Below are 15506 nucleotides of genomic sequence, written 5' to 3'. Positions count from 1 at the left end.
ACCTCTGCTCCGTACTGAGAGCGGAGATGGAGAACGGTGCCGGCTTCGCCTTGGGGAACGGGACCGGTACCGGGAAGCTGGGGAGCGAGACCGGCGCCGGCTGTGCCTCGGGGAATCAGACCGGTGCCGGGAGCGGGACCGGTGCTGAGTGTCTCTAGGCGTAGAGCGCCTGGATGAGCGGGATCTCCGCCGAGGATATCGGTGCCGGCCGCTGGTGGGTGAGCGCACCGGACTGCGTCCCCCAGAACTCTCTCTCGGTGCCGGAGATGCCGGTGCCGAGGCATGGGCTGGTGATCGGCGCCGGGATTCCAGGGATTGGGAACCCTCAGAGGCTGAGCTATGATGCCTCTTGCCGGCGTCTCGGGACCGCCCTGGCCGGCGCGGTGCCGAGGGGCTCAACGACCCGTAGTCGGAGCTAGGAGGGGAGCTGTCGCTGCCCCTCCTTGACCGTCTGGGGGGAGACCTCTCCTGCCATCTCTGCCACCCACCGGGGTAACCCAGCACGGGTTTACCCCGAGACGCTATTCCCGGAACTCTCGGCCGAGGGGGGGACGGAGGCGTGGGCATGCCCATGAGGGCACGAGAAGCCGCAAACGCCTCCGGCGTCGACGGTCCCTGCAGGGGCACTACCCCACCCCCCGGGGTCGGGGGAGGCTCCCTGCGAGGAGATGCCAGTGCCGACATGTGCATGGCACGGGGCTGGGGCATCTCCTGAATCGCCCCCAGCCGTTCCGGTCGCTGGGGGGAGTCCATGAGTACGGCCTTGGGCCGCTTCTTTTTCGCCGGTGCCGATGTGGTCGGTGCCGGCGGGGCGCTCTGCACCGACGAGACACTTGGTGCCGCCGGCGACCTGGAGGGCTCGGAGTCGGGGCGAAGCGCTGACTCCATTAACAGAGCCTTCAAGCGGGCATCACGTTCTTTTTGTGTCCGTGGCTTGAAGGCTTTGCATATTTTGCAGCGCTCTTTCCGATGCAGTTCTCCCAGGCAGCGAAGGCACCTGTCATGGGGGTCGCTGACTGGGAAGGCCTTCATGCACACCATGCAGGCTTTGAATCCTGTGGATCCCGGCATGGCTGTGCCAGCCCCGAAGGGCGAAAGTCCTTAACTATTAACTCTATTCAATTACTACTATTTACTACAACTATTAACAACTATTTAACTATTTACATAAAAAAACAAAGGTTGCTACTTGCATATAATAGCAAGGGGCACTAGCGTTCCAGCTACCGTCACGGGCGGAAAGAAGGAACTGGGGACCCACGGGGTCGGCAGCGCTATATATACCGCGACATGAGCGCGGCACTCCAGGGGGCACTGGAACCGACCTTGCGGGGGTTGCTAGGGCAAAAAAGCTTCCAGAGACTCGTGCACAGGGCGCGCACTCACCTCTGTTGGAATGCATATGCGCAATCACTCGAAGAGAGAACTAGTTATATGTCAGCAGAAATACCATGCGACTTAAACCTGTGTAACTGGAAGAGGCAGCAGGGCTGGATTAAGGCATAAACCATGCAGGCCTGTGCACAGGACCTCAGCTCCTCAGGTCACATTATGAGGTCTAAAGTTTCATTAGAAAATAAGTGAACCTGAATCTGAATCTGTGACTTGAGTGTAACCAATGAAATGTCTACCTGAGTCTCTGGATAGCATCCAGCAAGAGGAAGAAACCCTGACCCTACACCACCACCAGTACAGATCAGTTGCTGTGGAGATGATTGTGCTGCCGGAGGCATTCACCACTGCTATCACAAGCCAAGGTGGGGGATGGGGAAACAGAGCTTCCCCGCACCAACTGGAATGTGCTAAATTTCTCCAGCTGTTGAAATCCAGCTCTGAAGAGTAGTGATTTTTATTTAAAACCCCCAACTATTTAAACACTGAGAAAAGATATCCTGACTCATATCAAAATCCCATTTGCCTTATTAGTTTCTCATTTCCCTGTAGCTGTTGCTTGGTATTTCACCCCAGCCTGCAGCTGACTTCATCCAGGAACCTTTTAAAGCTCTTGAATGAGCTATCCCAGAAGATGAGGAATCATGTTTTGAGAAGCTCAATGAGCACACAGCATGCCATTGTTCATTCAAGCAGATTTGTATTCTTCAGGATGTTAGCACTGTTTTAGATGTTTTACTACAGTCAGAAAACAAAAATTGGGTGCTATTTTTTTTTTTAAAGGCAGGCAGTAAATGGTAGTGCATTTTGCTTGCATTCTGCAAAATGAATACATGTGTGCCTGAAGGGAAAGGTGGTATATACACACTTATTTTGTGCAAAATGCTACCAGAATAAAACTTGACTAATACCTGGCACTTTTGGTTAAATATTTTTACTCTAATTCTGTTTAAAAAAGGAAGCAGTTACTCATCCAGAAAAGAAAAATCAGTTTCAAGTGTCATTGACATTATTTCCTTGTTAAATAAAACATTTATTTTAATTAACTAGGTATAGCACCTCATTCCACCATACACAATACTTTATAGATTTCATGAAAGATTTGAGATTTCAAATATTTGCCCTTTGGAAACTAACAAAACTCATTTCAAAATGTTCTAAGAATAGCCATTCAACATTAATATATTTGGTTGAGAAAAGAAATAGAGTAAGAACCTCACAATTCACTCTATTAATAAATGTTTATATTGTAGTAGCACATGAAGAGCACAACCAGGTTGGGCCCCAGTGCACTAGGCATGGTTAAAACATATCGTGAATGATAGCCCTGCTCCAAAGAGCTTACAGTCTAAATGACAGATGTACCAGGTGAAAGAGGCAAACATGCAAGCTGCAGGGAGCTTGGGGGAGTCAGGTAACAAATCTAACAGCATGTGTGAAATTCTTAGCCAGTCAGTAGCTATGATCAAATTCACCCCCTACAAAGCTGTTATCAGGGTGCAGTTTCTGTATGCATTCTGGCTGAGACTGAGTTTTGAGAAGGTGCATGGTACAAGGTGGCAGCTTTATGGATTGTGATGGAGAAGGTTTTCCCAATTATGAAGGGTGGCATGGAAAGAAGTACAAAAGTGCTTGTTGGAGGAGCAGGGAATCGGACAAAGGAGGCTAGCATCATTGGTAAAGCAAAGGTGAGCGGCAATCTTGAGATAATATGTCAAATAGGCAGGTAAGGCTATATTGTGATGGGGTATACAAAAGGGCTGTATACAACCCCACACTGGACTATACAGGATTAATGAGCTAATGTAGGCTCAGTTGGTTCCGCCCCATCACACCTGGGAGAAATGTCAGGATTGGAGGGAGGCGCTTAAGAGGGAGAAACCCAGCTCAGTTGATGATAGACCAGGGAGGAGAGCAGACCTTCAGTGCCTGGAGAGAGGATTGTCTGAAGGCAGATATTCCCCAGATGACTGCTGCTTGATGTCTCCTTCCTGAGAGAAAGGAGGGGCAGATGCTGACTCACTGAGAGGGAACCATTCCCCTCTATTACTTGTGAACTCAGCTTAAAGCCATAGACTGATGAGTACCTTCTGAAGGAAGAAAGCCTTAACCCAACTTTAGTAAAATTCACTTGTGTTATTCCACCTTGTTTACTACCCTGGAAGGGGAGAGACTTTTCCTGTGACTTGGCCCTCTGACTAGGTCACGTTAGAGGCAGACCACAAGAGCAACCACTGACATGAGGTACTTGATAGCAAGAGAGCTGCCCTGTCTGGACACAAGGAGGTGCTAGCAGTGAGTCAACCCTTCACAACTTTGAAAATAAAAACAAGGAATTTGTGTCTGATGCATTGGAAGAGAGGGAGCTAGCGGGGAGCCTTAAAACAAGTGGATGATTTGGACAAAGTGACGAGCTAGGAATATGATCTTGGCAGTAGTATTTGAAATGGAACTGAGTGGATGTTGCAGGCACTGATGGCAGACAGGAGAAAATTACAGTACTGACAGTGAAAAGTGATCAGGGCAGAGGGGAAAAAGTTGCATCTTGGCTAATTGTGTGGATGAAGAAGCTGCAAGATTTAGACATAACCTGGATGTATGGGTCAAAGGACAGGGATGAGCCTAAGTTAAATCTAAGGTTATAGGCTTGAAGTAATGGGAGGATGGTGGTGTTGCCACTGTGGCAGGGTGGGAGGGGAGCATAATAGTACTTGTGTATTTTTTTTGTTTTGTTTTGTTTTTTAAATGATGCACACTACTTATAACCAGTGGGGAAAAGTGGAATATGCATACACACAGTCCAGTAACACTACTGTGTCATCACTGTAGCCATATCACACTGAACCATCTTTTTGGTAGATCACAAACAAAGCAGGATTGTGCCTGACCAATATTTGCATGGAGTGTCCTGGGAGATGAAGGAAATGGTGTTAGTGGTTAAATGATAGTTTTGAATTGTGAATTAGACTTTTACAATTCTAAATTTCTGCTGTTAGTGGCTGATGTAAGTCCTCTAGAGAGAAACAGAAGAAATAACATGAACTTATTATGTAGCTAAACACAGCACAACATTTGAGTATTTGCACAATCACTTCAATTGTATTTCTTTCTGAAAATTCTGTACTTACTATTGTTAGATGTAACACTTGAGATTATAATTGAAAAATTAGGGAACAAGACATTTCTCTATTTTTCAGTTTGCTTGCTGTATACGTTTGACATTTTGTGTGTCGTCCATATAGCTATTTCTGCTGTTCAGTAAGTTAAGCTTTGATCCTGAAAATAATTATTCATGTACTTAACTCTGTGTACTGCAGGAATCCCACTGACTGCATACAGTTAAACATGTGAATAAGTCTTTGAGAATCAGAGAATTAAACAGTTTCTCCTGTTTATGAGAAGGTCTTTCACACAACAACAGGGGAATTGCTCAGATACTAAATGAAGGGCAGCAGGATAAAAGGCTAAAATACAGAAAAGCTTTTAAAAATTAGGAAATGTGGTGTAAAAGTTAGGAAAATTGGCAAGGCGACTCAGATCAAATTGAACTGTTCAATGAAAAACAGTGCACATTAATTTTCCTTTACCTGTAACCAGCATCCAATTGAATTGGCTCAGGTTTAAGTTTCCAAAAGTGCCTAAGTCGATTTACTCTGGCCAGACATTAGTTAAGTTTTATACTTTGATCTTCACACAGTTACATACAGAGACAAAAAGAGTGACAGCCACAAATCTAAAAAAATTAAAAACAATATAATTTGTTGGAGGAATGTGTTTTAGTGTTCAGGAAGGTTTGGGTTAAGAGGGTCCTGAGCGGTTTCAGTGAAACACTTTCAGATCAACAGTTTTTCCACAGTTTGACACGTGCACCTAAAAATAAAAAAGTGATTTCCTGTACATACCATGTACACCACTTTTAAAAATTAACTACTTTATTTCAAAGTCCTTTCCCATCGAAATTTAGCAAGGACTGAATTTGTCACTCACTCATGCCAAGTCATAAGTTCTGTAGTTCATCTCGGAGTTCTTTCAAAAGTTGTATTATTTGCTAAGTAGAAAAGAGATTTCCCTCCCTCCCACCACATAATTCAAAATGATTGAATAGATTTTGTTCAAACCTTCTTTTAAAATTCACCTTTGAATAAGCCTTGGTGTGAGAAGATTCTGCACAATATTGAGGAAGTTATGGGAAAATGAAGAGTCGTTTAGAATGGAATCATCTTTTCACTTTAACTACAGAATTGCTATTGTGCGCACAACCATATACCACAGCTGCACTGTAATTTGGAATAAGTCTTTTTATATGATCTTGCCTGTCATAAAAAGGAATTAATAGGTCAAGCGAGAATTTCTAATTAAACTATAACTTTCTGCACTCACTATCAAAAGGTATGTTCTGAGGTCTATTAGTGATCTTCTATCCATGTTTAAATTCCCAAAGCATTCATACCAATCAAGGCAATATACACTGGGTTGTGGCTTCCTTCTTCAATGCCATTATGAAATCCCATTTTTATACAGGTGCAGATTTTCTGAAGGGGCCTTCAATTTGCTAGATGGTTTACATTTAGTCTCCTCATAGAGCTTCTTTTATAAGCTCAGCCAGCCTCTGAAAAGCCTACAATGAAAGCAAGATGGTTAATGTTCACATCCCAGCATTAGATAAGCAGGCAATATGCTAAATCAGCAATAGAACTTTTAAAACCATTTAAGCCACAGGGGAACTGTGCAGTATAAAGGCTTAGTACTTTATTGTAAAGCTTTGTGTTCTCTGTTTATTTTGATATTAATAGTGTATTAAGTGGGTTTAACACACTATTAGAAAGTTGGGAGAGCTTCCACTTAAATCTGATATGTTCTTCCAACATAAACAAAGAAGAAGAAAAGATGCAATTCTTCTGAAACAGAAGGACAAATGTATTGATCTCCAAGAGTATTGTTGTTACTACATGGCATCTATAATCTATATTATAGATTAACGAAGCCTAGTAGGAGGATTTTCATAACTGCAACATCAATACAGAGGGGTACAATCTCATAGAGAGAGAAAAGGAGGAAGAGGTGGAGGGGATGTATTATAGATCGAAGTCATGTGCAATGCTAGCAAGATACAATTTCACTAGAGACAATGTGATTGTGAAATTATAGAGGTAATGATAAATGGGATGACCAACAAAAGAGAAGTATAATTGGGCATCTGCTACACACCTTTAATGACTGAAGTTAAGTAAGACCAAAGACATGGGAAAATTCTCAAGACTCTTAAAACAACAGTACACTATACTTTGACCAGTGAACTGCCCTCCACTCCTACTATACGATGACGTGCATTCGGTCATAAATACAACCATTATATCCAAGATGTTCCTAAATAACACAGATTAGTTCCTAAATCATGAAGTATAGAGAGATTGGATTGGAGGGGAGACCCCATCTCCAATGTACTACTTAGTGTTCGGGAGAAAGTGAATGTGAGAATAACGGGGAAGATTGATACCCATCACCTTGAGCTTCTTTCATAATAAGGAATAGGCACACATACAACAGCAGAGTAAAGGGCATTAGATTTGAGGATGACACACTTTGGGAAATAAGACGTGGTGATTGCTCCACTCATACTAAATGAATAGCTAAACTTGCACTGACTTCAGTGAGAGCTGGATCAGGCCCCTAGTGACTGAGGTCTGATGGGAGTAAGTAAGTATGAAGAAGGCAGGTGTATTAAGTGACAAAGATTCAGCACACTACAATTCTTCTAGATAAGAATATCCCGCGCAAAGAACAGTTAAAGTGGTTTCAGAAGTACTACTCAAATAGTACTTACCAAAACAAACAAAAGCCTAATTATACAATATATAGAGTTGGTTAAAACTTGTAAGGAAAAAGTAAGGGAGCAAAACCTCAATTGGTGCATGAGGAATATTCTTTTGAGGAATGTACAGCAAATCATACTGCACTCACCTGATCCATCTGGGCTGGAGAAGACAGAGAGAAAGAAGCTCTGACGTAAGAACTAGGAACTGAGCCGTCAATGTTAAATGCTCCCCCAGGAACCAGTAACACCTAAGAGAAATTGATTAGCCATTTGGTTATAAATTTCTTCTTAATTTTAAAAAATTAAATAGCTCATTGCTGAACAATGGTCTCACAAAGAGACTTCATCCATTTCCCTCCTTCCAAAAAGAGAAGGCGGACTACAAAAACCTGGGATTAAACATTTCACAACAAAAAGAGAGAATCTAGTTATTTGTAACTATAGGCAGGTTCTGTCGTCTTATTCTCATGTTTTATATGTATCAAAAGAAAATCTCTAGGTTCCTTTCTGACTAATAGCTGATGTCTTTACTTAAGGCTGGTCTGTACAAATTGTTGACTAAAACCACACTTAATTTCGCTTATTGAAATAGAAGCAATGGATAGCTAGGCTAGCTCTCTCTCTCTATGATTTTGAGGTAGAATTAAACAAACCTATTAAAGATGTAGTTTAGCTATGCAGATATTTCATTAGTAAGAAGAGTTATTAGAATGTTACTATAGTATATACTATAATGTTCAAAACTTGTAGTCCTAACAAATGCCCAGTTGGAGCTGCACTCCAAATATATAAAAATACTAGTTTATTTAATCCTTCCCTCCCGCTACGTTTTAAGATCAGTAGACATTTTTCATACTTCTTTCTGCAAAGCTTTTTCCATGATCAGCTGCTGTGTATCAGAAACTCCCTTAATTTTAATCCACAGAAACATGCCAACAGCAGGAGCATGCCAGTCTGCCAGACCTGGAGAGAGAAAACGGAGAACTTCTGTCCCTTCTGCAATGGATACATCAAAGACACAGACAGGGTTAAATCTTGCCTCCAGTGAAGTCAGTCTGAGTTTTGCCACTGACTTCACTGGAGCCAAGATTTCACCCACAGTATTTAAGGTTGCTCTGACAAAATTAATAGACTTAATTCAGTAATGCTGACACTGCTTTGTTTTACATTATTTTTGAAAATGGATGCTCTGGGATTTCTCACAGTTAGGTTACAAACTGCTCAACAAGTGCACTAAATGTACAACGGTGGGCTGATTTCTGAAAAAGCAACGAAACACACTGTGTCCTAATCAAACATCCTTTTTCAATGCCAGCTCTATTAGTACCATAAATGCAATCTTGATGAATTGCATAGTGTGGATGTGGTAAGAATATTGGGATTGAAGGCTAGCAAGTGTAGAGAACTGCACAGAAAGGAATCTTATTGCTTTAGTAGGCAGATTTACTGTGCATATTCACTTATACCTAGAGGCAATCTTTGATCAGTTTTTGGCAGGACAACAATCCAAACGCTCCTGTGTTTTTTGGCTCCAGCTTTATTACATGTGTACATTGTTTGAATATATTGGGTTGTTTTTCACTTACCATCTGCCCCTGTTCCTCTTAAGTACATTTGATCATTACCACAAACTTAATTATAAATTAGTCTACAGAATAAAGGCCTCTCACAGAATACTTCAAAGTCTCACTTGCTAGTTATGTCAATCTTCATAAAATAAGAAAGCAGCTACTTCAGCAAAAGGAAGACTTTCCTGGCTTATCCTTTCTGCTAAATGGCTTTACCAGATTTTTTTTTGTTCTCTGGTGTGGCTGATAGATGAAGGTCTTTCCATTAGATACTTATATGGCCATCATCACCATGGTATCTGAGCATCTCCCATTACTAACAATGAAAGCTAACAAAATTCTCTTTTCTCCACGTACAATAGCAGTTTGAAAGGTAGCAGAATTGCAAAAGGTCTCATTTTTTCTTTTCTCTCTCCCTTGCTTCCTTCTGCGACTCGACTGTGAGAAGAGCTGGCCAAATATATGGGGGTTGCGTTCCGAGTGCAGTGAGGCCCACCACCACTCTAAACTCTTGAGGGAGTGAGTTCCATGGGCAGAGAGAAGGGATGTTGCGGTGGTCAGTGTGCTAGCGTGGGACTTGCCTGGGAGACCCAGGTTCAGTTTCCTGCTCTGCAATAGGTTTGTGGTGTGCCTACAGGCAAGTCACTCAGGGTATGGCTATACTGCAGTAAAAAGTATATTCTTAACTGGGGTTAAAACAGCAAGGAAGACACATCAGTTTGACTTTTAACTCAGGTTAGCAATCTGAGTTCAATCCCAAACTCCCCTATGGGCTTTAGCTCAAGTTGCTTTCTGAGCTAAAAGCCAAGTTGCTGTGTTTTCACGAGTATTTAAACCCAAGTTAAGAACACACTTTTTGCAGTGTAAACACTCCCCAATCTCTCTGGGCCTCAGTTCCCCCTCTGTAAAAGGGGTATAATAATACTGCCTTACCTCCAGAGGGGTGTTCTAAGGGTAAAGCTGGTGTGGCTGTCAGCTATTACAACAACAGGAGCCATATAAATACCACAGAAATAAATGGGCTAGGTCCAGCTGCTGAGAGTGCTGGAGCTGCAAATTTCAGAAGTTCCTATTGGTCAAGAGTTTCATGGTGCCAGTGCAGTATAGCTGCTGATGGGGATTTTGGTTGTGGAAGGAGAGGAGATTTCTCAGGTAGCTATAGCTAATGCCATGGTGGGCTCTGAATATCAGGATTGAGATATTGATGCTGACTGTTGTTGCAGACCATTTTACTCCTTTGCTCTGTGATTAACTATCACAATCTGTCACAACCCTGACAGATCATCACACACTCTTTGTGCAAATTATATTTTATTTAAAATGTTTGTCACTAAGGTATGGCTTTTCTCTTAGAATAGAGGTACTGGAAAAAGTAGTAAACATATTGCACCATCATACGTGTTGTTTGTATGGCTGCCATGGCTTTTCTTTGAGCACTCCCCCTTTGAAACAGTTCAGAAAATAAGAACATCAGATTTTAGGTTTAGACATTCAACATTTAAACAAAAGGGGGAAAACCCAAGCACACTTTTCAATTGTTCATATTGCCTATTTATCACTTAATTCTGCAGATGTATCTTAGTGATTGTTCTTGAAAATAGAGTTGATTACACGAGTCAGAAATAGACAGCTTGAAAATATTTAGCTGTACTGCATTCACTAACCTTTTAACCACTTGTCTGCTGAAGCAAGCATTGCATCTCGCTGGGTCCTGTAGAACTCCACCACCCTAGAGACAATCAAGTCAAAATTTTTATAGACAGATATAAAGATCACCCTATCTCCCATCTGAGCTAAATCCACAGATATTTATACAATTATTTATACCTACAATTGTCATATGTCTATTATAGAACTATGCAGAATGTTATGCTGCCCAGTACTGTGGGAACCTCAGGTAACGTAGTCTAACATGGTTCAATGTCCCTGTGACACTGGTAAACCAGGTGCCAGGTCTTGCCAAGTCTGTAGGTGTTAGCTGAGCACTGACAAACTCATAGGTGGAAACCAAACCAACTCACCGATGCAGCTGTGCTGCTGTAATGCTTTAGTGAAGATGCTGCTATGCCAATGAGAGCGCTTCGTCCATCATCAGAGTTAATCCATGTCTTCAAGAGGCGGTAGCTATGTCTACAGGAGAAACTCTCTCGCTGACATAGTACTGTCTATACCAGGGGTTAGGTTGGTATAATTACATCACTCAGGGGTGAGATGTGCCAATAGAAATTATGCCAATAGAAATCTGTAGTGTAGACTTGACCCCAATGTAAAAGTTAAAACAGGGTCACAAGAAAATTTTTCATCTCTTTGCTGTTTGAACTTTCCGTGGGCCAGAGACACTGAATTAAGGCAGAGATCCCCAGTGGTTACTGCCCTGAAAGACATTTGAATTGACAAATCTACATTTGTCATCTTTAGGAACTATACATGGCAACTCATTTGTGTATATATGCTTGTTTGCTTTAACCTGTAAATAATTCTTTATTTATTTGTCTTAGCTAATAAACCTTTAGTTAGTTTGTTATAGGAATGGCTACAGGCGTTGTCCTTGGTGTGAGATCTAAGGTGGTAAATGATTGGTCTCTTGGGAGTGGGAGCAACCTGAATGTTTTGGGTTTTTTGGGGGGGGTGGTATAAGTGACCATCTATCACTAAGTCCAGCTTGTCTGGGTGGCAAGATAGACTGGCGTGCTGAAGGGGACTGTCTGTGACTCCGTGGTAAGACTGTTACAGTGATCCAGAAGTTCACATTTGATACTGGGCTTGGTGAAGTCTAATTATAGAACATACCACCAGCTTGAGATGTCTGCCCTGCTTTTTGACAGTCTGTCCTGAGGTTGGTGCACTCTGTTGTGAGCCACTCCAGACAGCACAACACTCCCTTTAAAGTTCTACTCAGAGGCATGATAGTAACTAAATGAAAACAAAAAACCCACAATATAATTGCATTACCTGTCTGCGTGCTCCAGGAAACCCTTTTCTCCCCACTTCTGAAGAAGCTGTGCTATCATAAGCTACAGAAATAAAACACATGGTAAATCCCAGTCTTTAAACAGATAGTCAGCCACCAAATAAAAGCTTTTTAAAAAGTGATAGGGAAGGGGTAATGGACAGCAGGCTTCTTATACACTGACCTACAAGCACTGCACCAAATTAACATTCCAAAGCCTGTCCACTTATTCTGCAGCTCTTCAGGGTGGGATTTTCAAAGGAGTCTAAGGCTTTAGGTACACATCTCCCATTGATCTCTAACTTAGTTAAACCTTAGTAATCTATTAAATAAAAGTAAAGGGAGTCCTATATATGGAGCAATGTGGTTTCACAGCTCCTATTAAAACACCCTCCAGACAAACCTTGGTCTTCCTCTTTGCATGGTGCTTTTTTTCCCCTTGGAAGAATTTGCAATATAAATCTTCCTGAAAACCTTGCTGAAAAATGGCAAGGGATTATAAAAGCTCTTTGCCCCTCTTCCCAGTTCCTATGTTAGAGAGACGATCTTTTTATAAACATAATTTGGGTAACACCTTCCCAATTATAGGAGCTGGCACTTGCCTGTGTGAAAGTGCTGGTGTGCATTGTTGAGACTTGTATATGTAGAATAACTCTGTCAATAAGTGGTTTGGGGCCTGTTAAAAAGCCTATTCTCAACCTAGGGGGGGGAAAAAAGGAATTTACTACAGAAATATACAGCCCACTAATCCTTGAAATTATATCAGCTGATTAATTTGAGCCAAAATATGGCTACAGTCCAAAGAGCAACTATGTAAAATTGGAATCTTCTTAACAGATCTGCTCTCTGCATGTATTCAGAGTCACATTTGCTAATTTGAGTGACAATACCAATGCTTTCATTTACTATTTTACTTCCTTTTAGCACGGCAAAGTAAATACAGATAAAAGAATGAACAATATTGTGTGCATGCACCAAAAGATTTTATTCATGATGTCAAAAACAAAACTAATCCCAGTTTGACTCAGATTCCAAGATGAGTTTGCAGTTGGAGGAAAATAAATGGAGTAAGTTTACATAGATGCCTTTGGCAAAGATGGAATCTTATGCCATCATTTTTCGTAAGATCACTTTTCAAATGAAATATTTACCATCATATTCTTTTCTTTATTTCATTAGATTCTAAAGGAGAGCTAACACCTCCCTAACTGACAAGTGAGAATTCATGTACCTTGCTAATATTCATAAAAGTAATGCAGACTAGAGATAGACGCTCAGGACTGAGTGCATGCAGTTGTGTGGAGTGGATAGTAGACGTGTAAGTCTTCAGCAAAAGAAGGTAGTTGAAGAAAAGGTGTAAAGCTAGATAAGAAGGTGCCAATGGAAAGAGCCCTTTTATTCCTCATGGACTGTTGGAGAGAGGATGACAATATGCCAAAGAAGTTATGAAGGAACGGTCAGAGGTAGGGAGAGAAACAGAAGAGGGCCAGGGTTATGAAAGCCAAGGGCGTAGAGAGCATCAAGAACCAGAGAGGAAGAGTCTAATGCCCCCACTATGACCCTTTTACAACTGTGTGTAAGAACAGGCTGTCATAGGAGAGAGTGGCTGCAGAGGCAGTCAGAGGGGGAGTAGGCTCCAGTGACCATGTATTACTCTGCTTGTACAGTGCCTAGCACAGTAGGTCTCTACGCTTGGTTGGGCCAAAGACCGTACTGTAATAAACATGTTTAATAAGTGACTGCCAGGACATGGAGGGAGTGGGAGATACATAGGTGGTGGACAGTTGAAGATCCGTGCACTTTTCAATAGTGGGCAGGTCACTATTTGCATATTACGGAGGGGGAAAAAACAAGGCACAGAGAAGCTGAGTAATTTGCCTAAGGTTTCAGAGTGAAGGTGCAAAGTCAGTACTAGAATCCTACGTATCTTGATTCCCCATCCTGTGCTCTAACCAGCAGACCATAGTCTGAAGCGGACCTTACCCAGAGGAGAGAATTTTAGAGAAAGAGTCAGTCCTGATAACTCGACCATCGACATCCATTGAGAGGAAGGTTGGAGCCCAAGGCTTGAAAGAAAAGAATGAGAACTTAAAGTTAAAGTAGCTAACCTGGCTTACACTAAGTACACTGTACTTATTACTAACAGACTTCAGTATTTCTTGAACCCATGGGTGATGTATCGTATGATAAAATCCTGGTTTTTGGAGATGCACTAGTGACAAATTCCAGTACCTGCCTTGCAAATGATTGTTTACTGTAATGCAATGGAGGTTTCACTGGAAGGTCAGGAAAGAATCAATCAGAAATTCCTTCACCTCTAACTTCAGGGCTCTGCACACAAATGCTTGGTGCTGTGGTTTCTACATGGCACTATGATAGGAGAGATCAGAGCCAAATATTCATCTTTTACTGAGTGGACAGAAAATGTTCTTTGATGTTTTCCCTCACAGGTGCCCCTCAGCTTGCAGCTTCCTTTTTAGGAGAAACTGGAGGACATCCTTCAGAATTGAGGATTTGCTAAAATCACTCTCCTAAGTTCAGTACAAATTCTAATTCCCAGAGCAGAAGTTCTGCTACTATACTGACCATTTCTACATGCCCACATGCTTGTAAGAGTTCCCTGCAGGTATTCAGTCCTGTTAGCCCAAGCTAACCAGACTCCTCCTCACCCCAAAAGGAAAGGGAGAACCTTGTTTTAAAGAGGAAAAATATTAAACTCTGTTCATTCAACTGACATCCTCAAGAGCCGTTAGCTACTATGGGAGCGGTGTTACTCTCTGCAAAAAGCTGATCTTACTCCTGAAGTTATGTACTTAACTGAAGGCCAGGTCATCGCTCCCACCCAGATACATGTGCAGCACAGACTCAGCAAGTGTGGATATGAGCACCCTCCCCTTCTCAGTGGTGTGTAAGGGAGAGTGGCACTTGCCTCTGTCACTATTTTCCAAATCAATCAAGGATTCTCCAGGGGTTGGGATCTGCACAAGGAGATGGGATGGAGGCAAGGTGAGTTGGGGCCAAAGGGCAGGCAGCCCTGCATTGGATGAAGGCAGAGATTAGAAAGAAAAGGCAATACAGTCTGTTACTACTTTCATGCCTTTCACTCCACTCCCCCTATATTGGAGTGCCCCTGTAAGGGGTGGGTGTGCATATGTTCCTGAGGCAGTCACAGCTAGGAGCAGTCCCTGCTAGCACAGCCCCAATGGAGTCAATGGGAATTTTCCTCACTTAAAAACAGAAGAATTTGCCCCTCTGTAATTGACAATGCCTGATGCAACATGATGGCTGAAGAGGCATATAACTGAAAATGTCATGATTGTTTACTAGTAACGCTTTAATTTAATCTGTCTACTAAGTCCGAGTAGCACGTAGTTTGAGCCATAATTGTACATGTATTAATTAATTCTCTTTTGAACCCAAGAAATACTGATACATTCAGTGCAAATGACAACATACCTTATCAAACTGAAGAAAATAATAAGGATCATCTTCTATGACAAGGAAATTATATTGTCTTGCAAGCTAAAAGAGAAATTAACAAAAAATATAAAGGTTTATTGCAAATTAATAAAAATAGTGACTGATCCCAGTTATTTATCAACATGGCCCTGCATGTTGGTCTGTATTCTGCTGATTCAGCACACAAACATCATGTCAAGGGTCACATTCAAATGCTAAATTTATCAAGTTATCTAAATACAAGAGTATGGGAACTGGTAACATAGCAGCTGTAATATGAAGACAGCCTCTGCTCATTTAGGGCCAAATTTTGAAAAATTGA

At 41.9% G+C, this 15506-nt stretch overlaps 1 protein-coding gene and 1 long non-coding RNA gene across 5 annotated transcripts in view; one reads left to right on the top strand and one right to left on the bottom strand.

Moving 5' to 3' along the window:
* LOC137155460 (uncharacterized) overlaps positions 1-8865 on the top strand; it is an 82005-nt gene extending 73140 nt beyond the window's left edge. The window contains exon 4 of the long non-coding RNA XR_010920475.1: positions 8133-8865. This is a non-coding gene — a long non-coding RNA (uncharacterized lncRNA). The remainder of the gene's footprint in view (positions 1-8132) is intronic.
* Positions 1-15506, bottom strand: part of AADAT (aminoadipate aminotransferase) — a 34849-nt gene that overhangs the window by 7308 nt on the left and 12035 nt on the right. For 3 of the 4 annotated variants that reach the window (XM_067551736.1, XM_067551735.1, XM_067551737.1), the window contains 8 exons: positions 15182-15247; positions 13709-13791; positions 12328-12424; positions 11728-11789; positions 10440-10504; positions 8064-8170; positions 7354-7455; positions 1836-6010 (listed from right to left, as the gene is read on the bottom strand). In XM_067551736.1, coding sequence (XP_067407837.1) covers positions 5969-6010; positions 7354-7455; positions 8064-8170; positions 10440-10504; positions 11728-11789; positions 12328-12424; positions 13709-13791; positions 15182-15247 — 624 coding nt within the window. In that variant the 3' untranslated portion in view covers positions 1836-5968. Of the gene's footprint in view, positions 1-1835; positions 6011-7353; positions 7456-8063; positions 8171-10439; positions 10505-11727; positions 11790-12327; positions 12425-13708; positions 13792-15181; positions 15248-15506 lie in introns of those variants that run through there. The other variant, XR_010920471.1, reaches the window with a different exon arrangement.

The sequence above is a fragment of the Emydura macquarii genome, unplaced genomic scaffold (assembly GCF_026122565.2).
Source record: "Emydura macquarii macquarii isolate MOO-44397 ecotype Brisbane River unplaced genomic scaffold, CSIRO-AGI_Emac_v2 contig_1363, whole genome shotgun sequence".
Taxonomy (NCBI): domain Eukaryota; kingdom Metazoa; phylum Chordata; order Testudines; family Chelidae; genus Emydura; species Emydura macquarii.
This window is presented reverse-complemented; position numbering and strand designations above follow the sequence as displayed.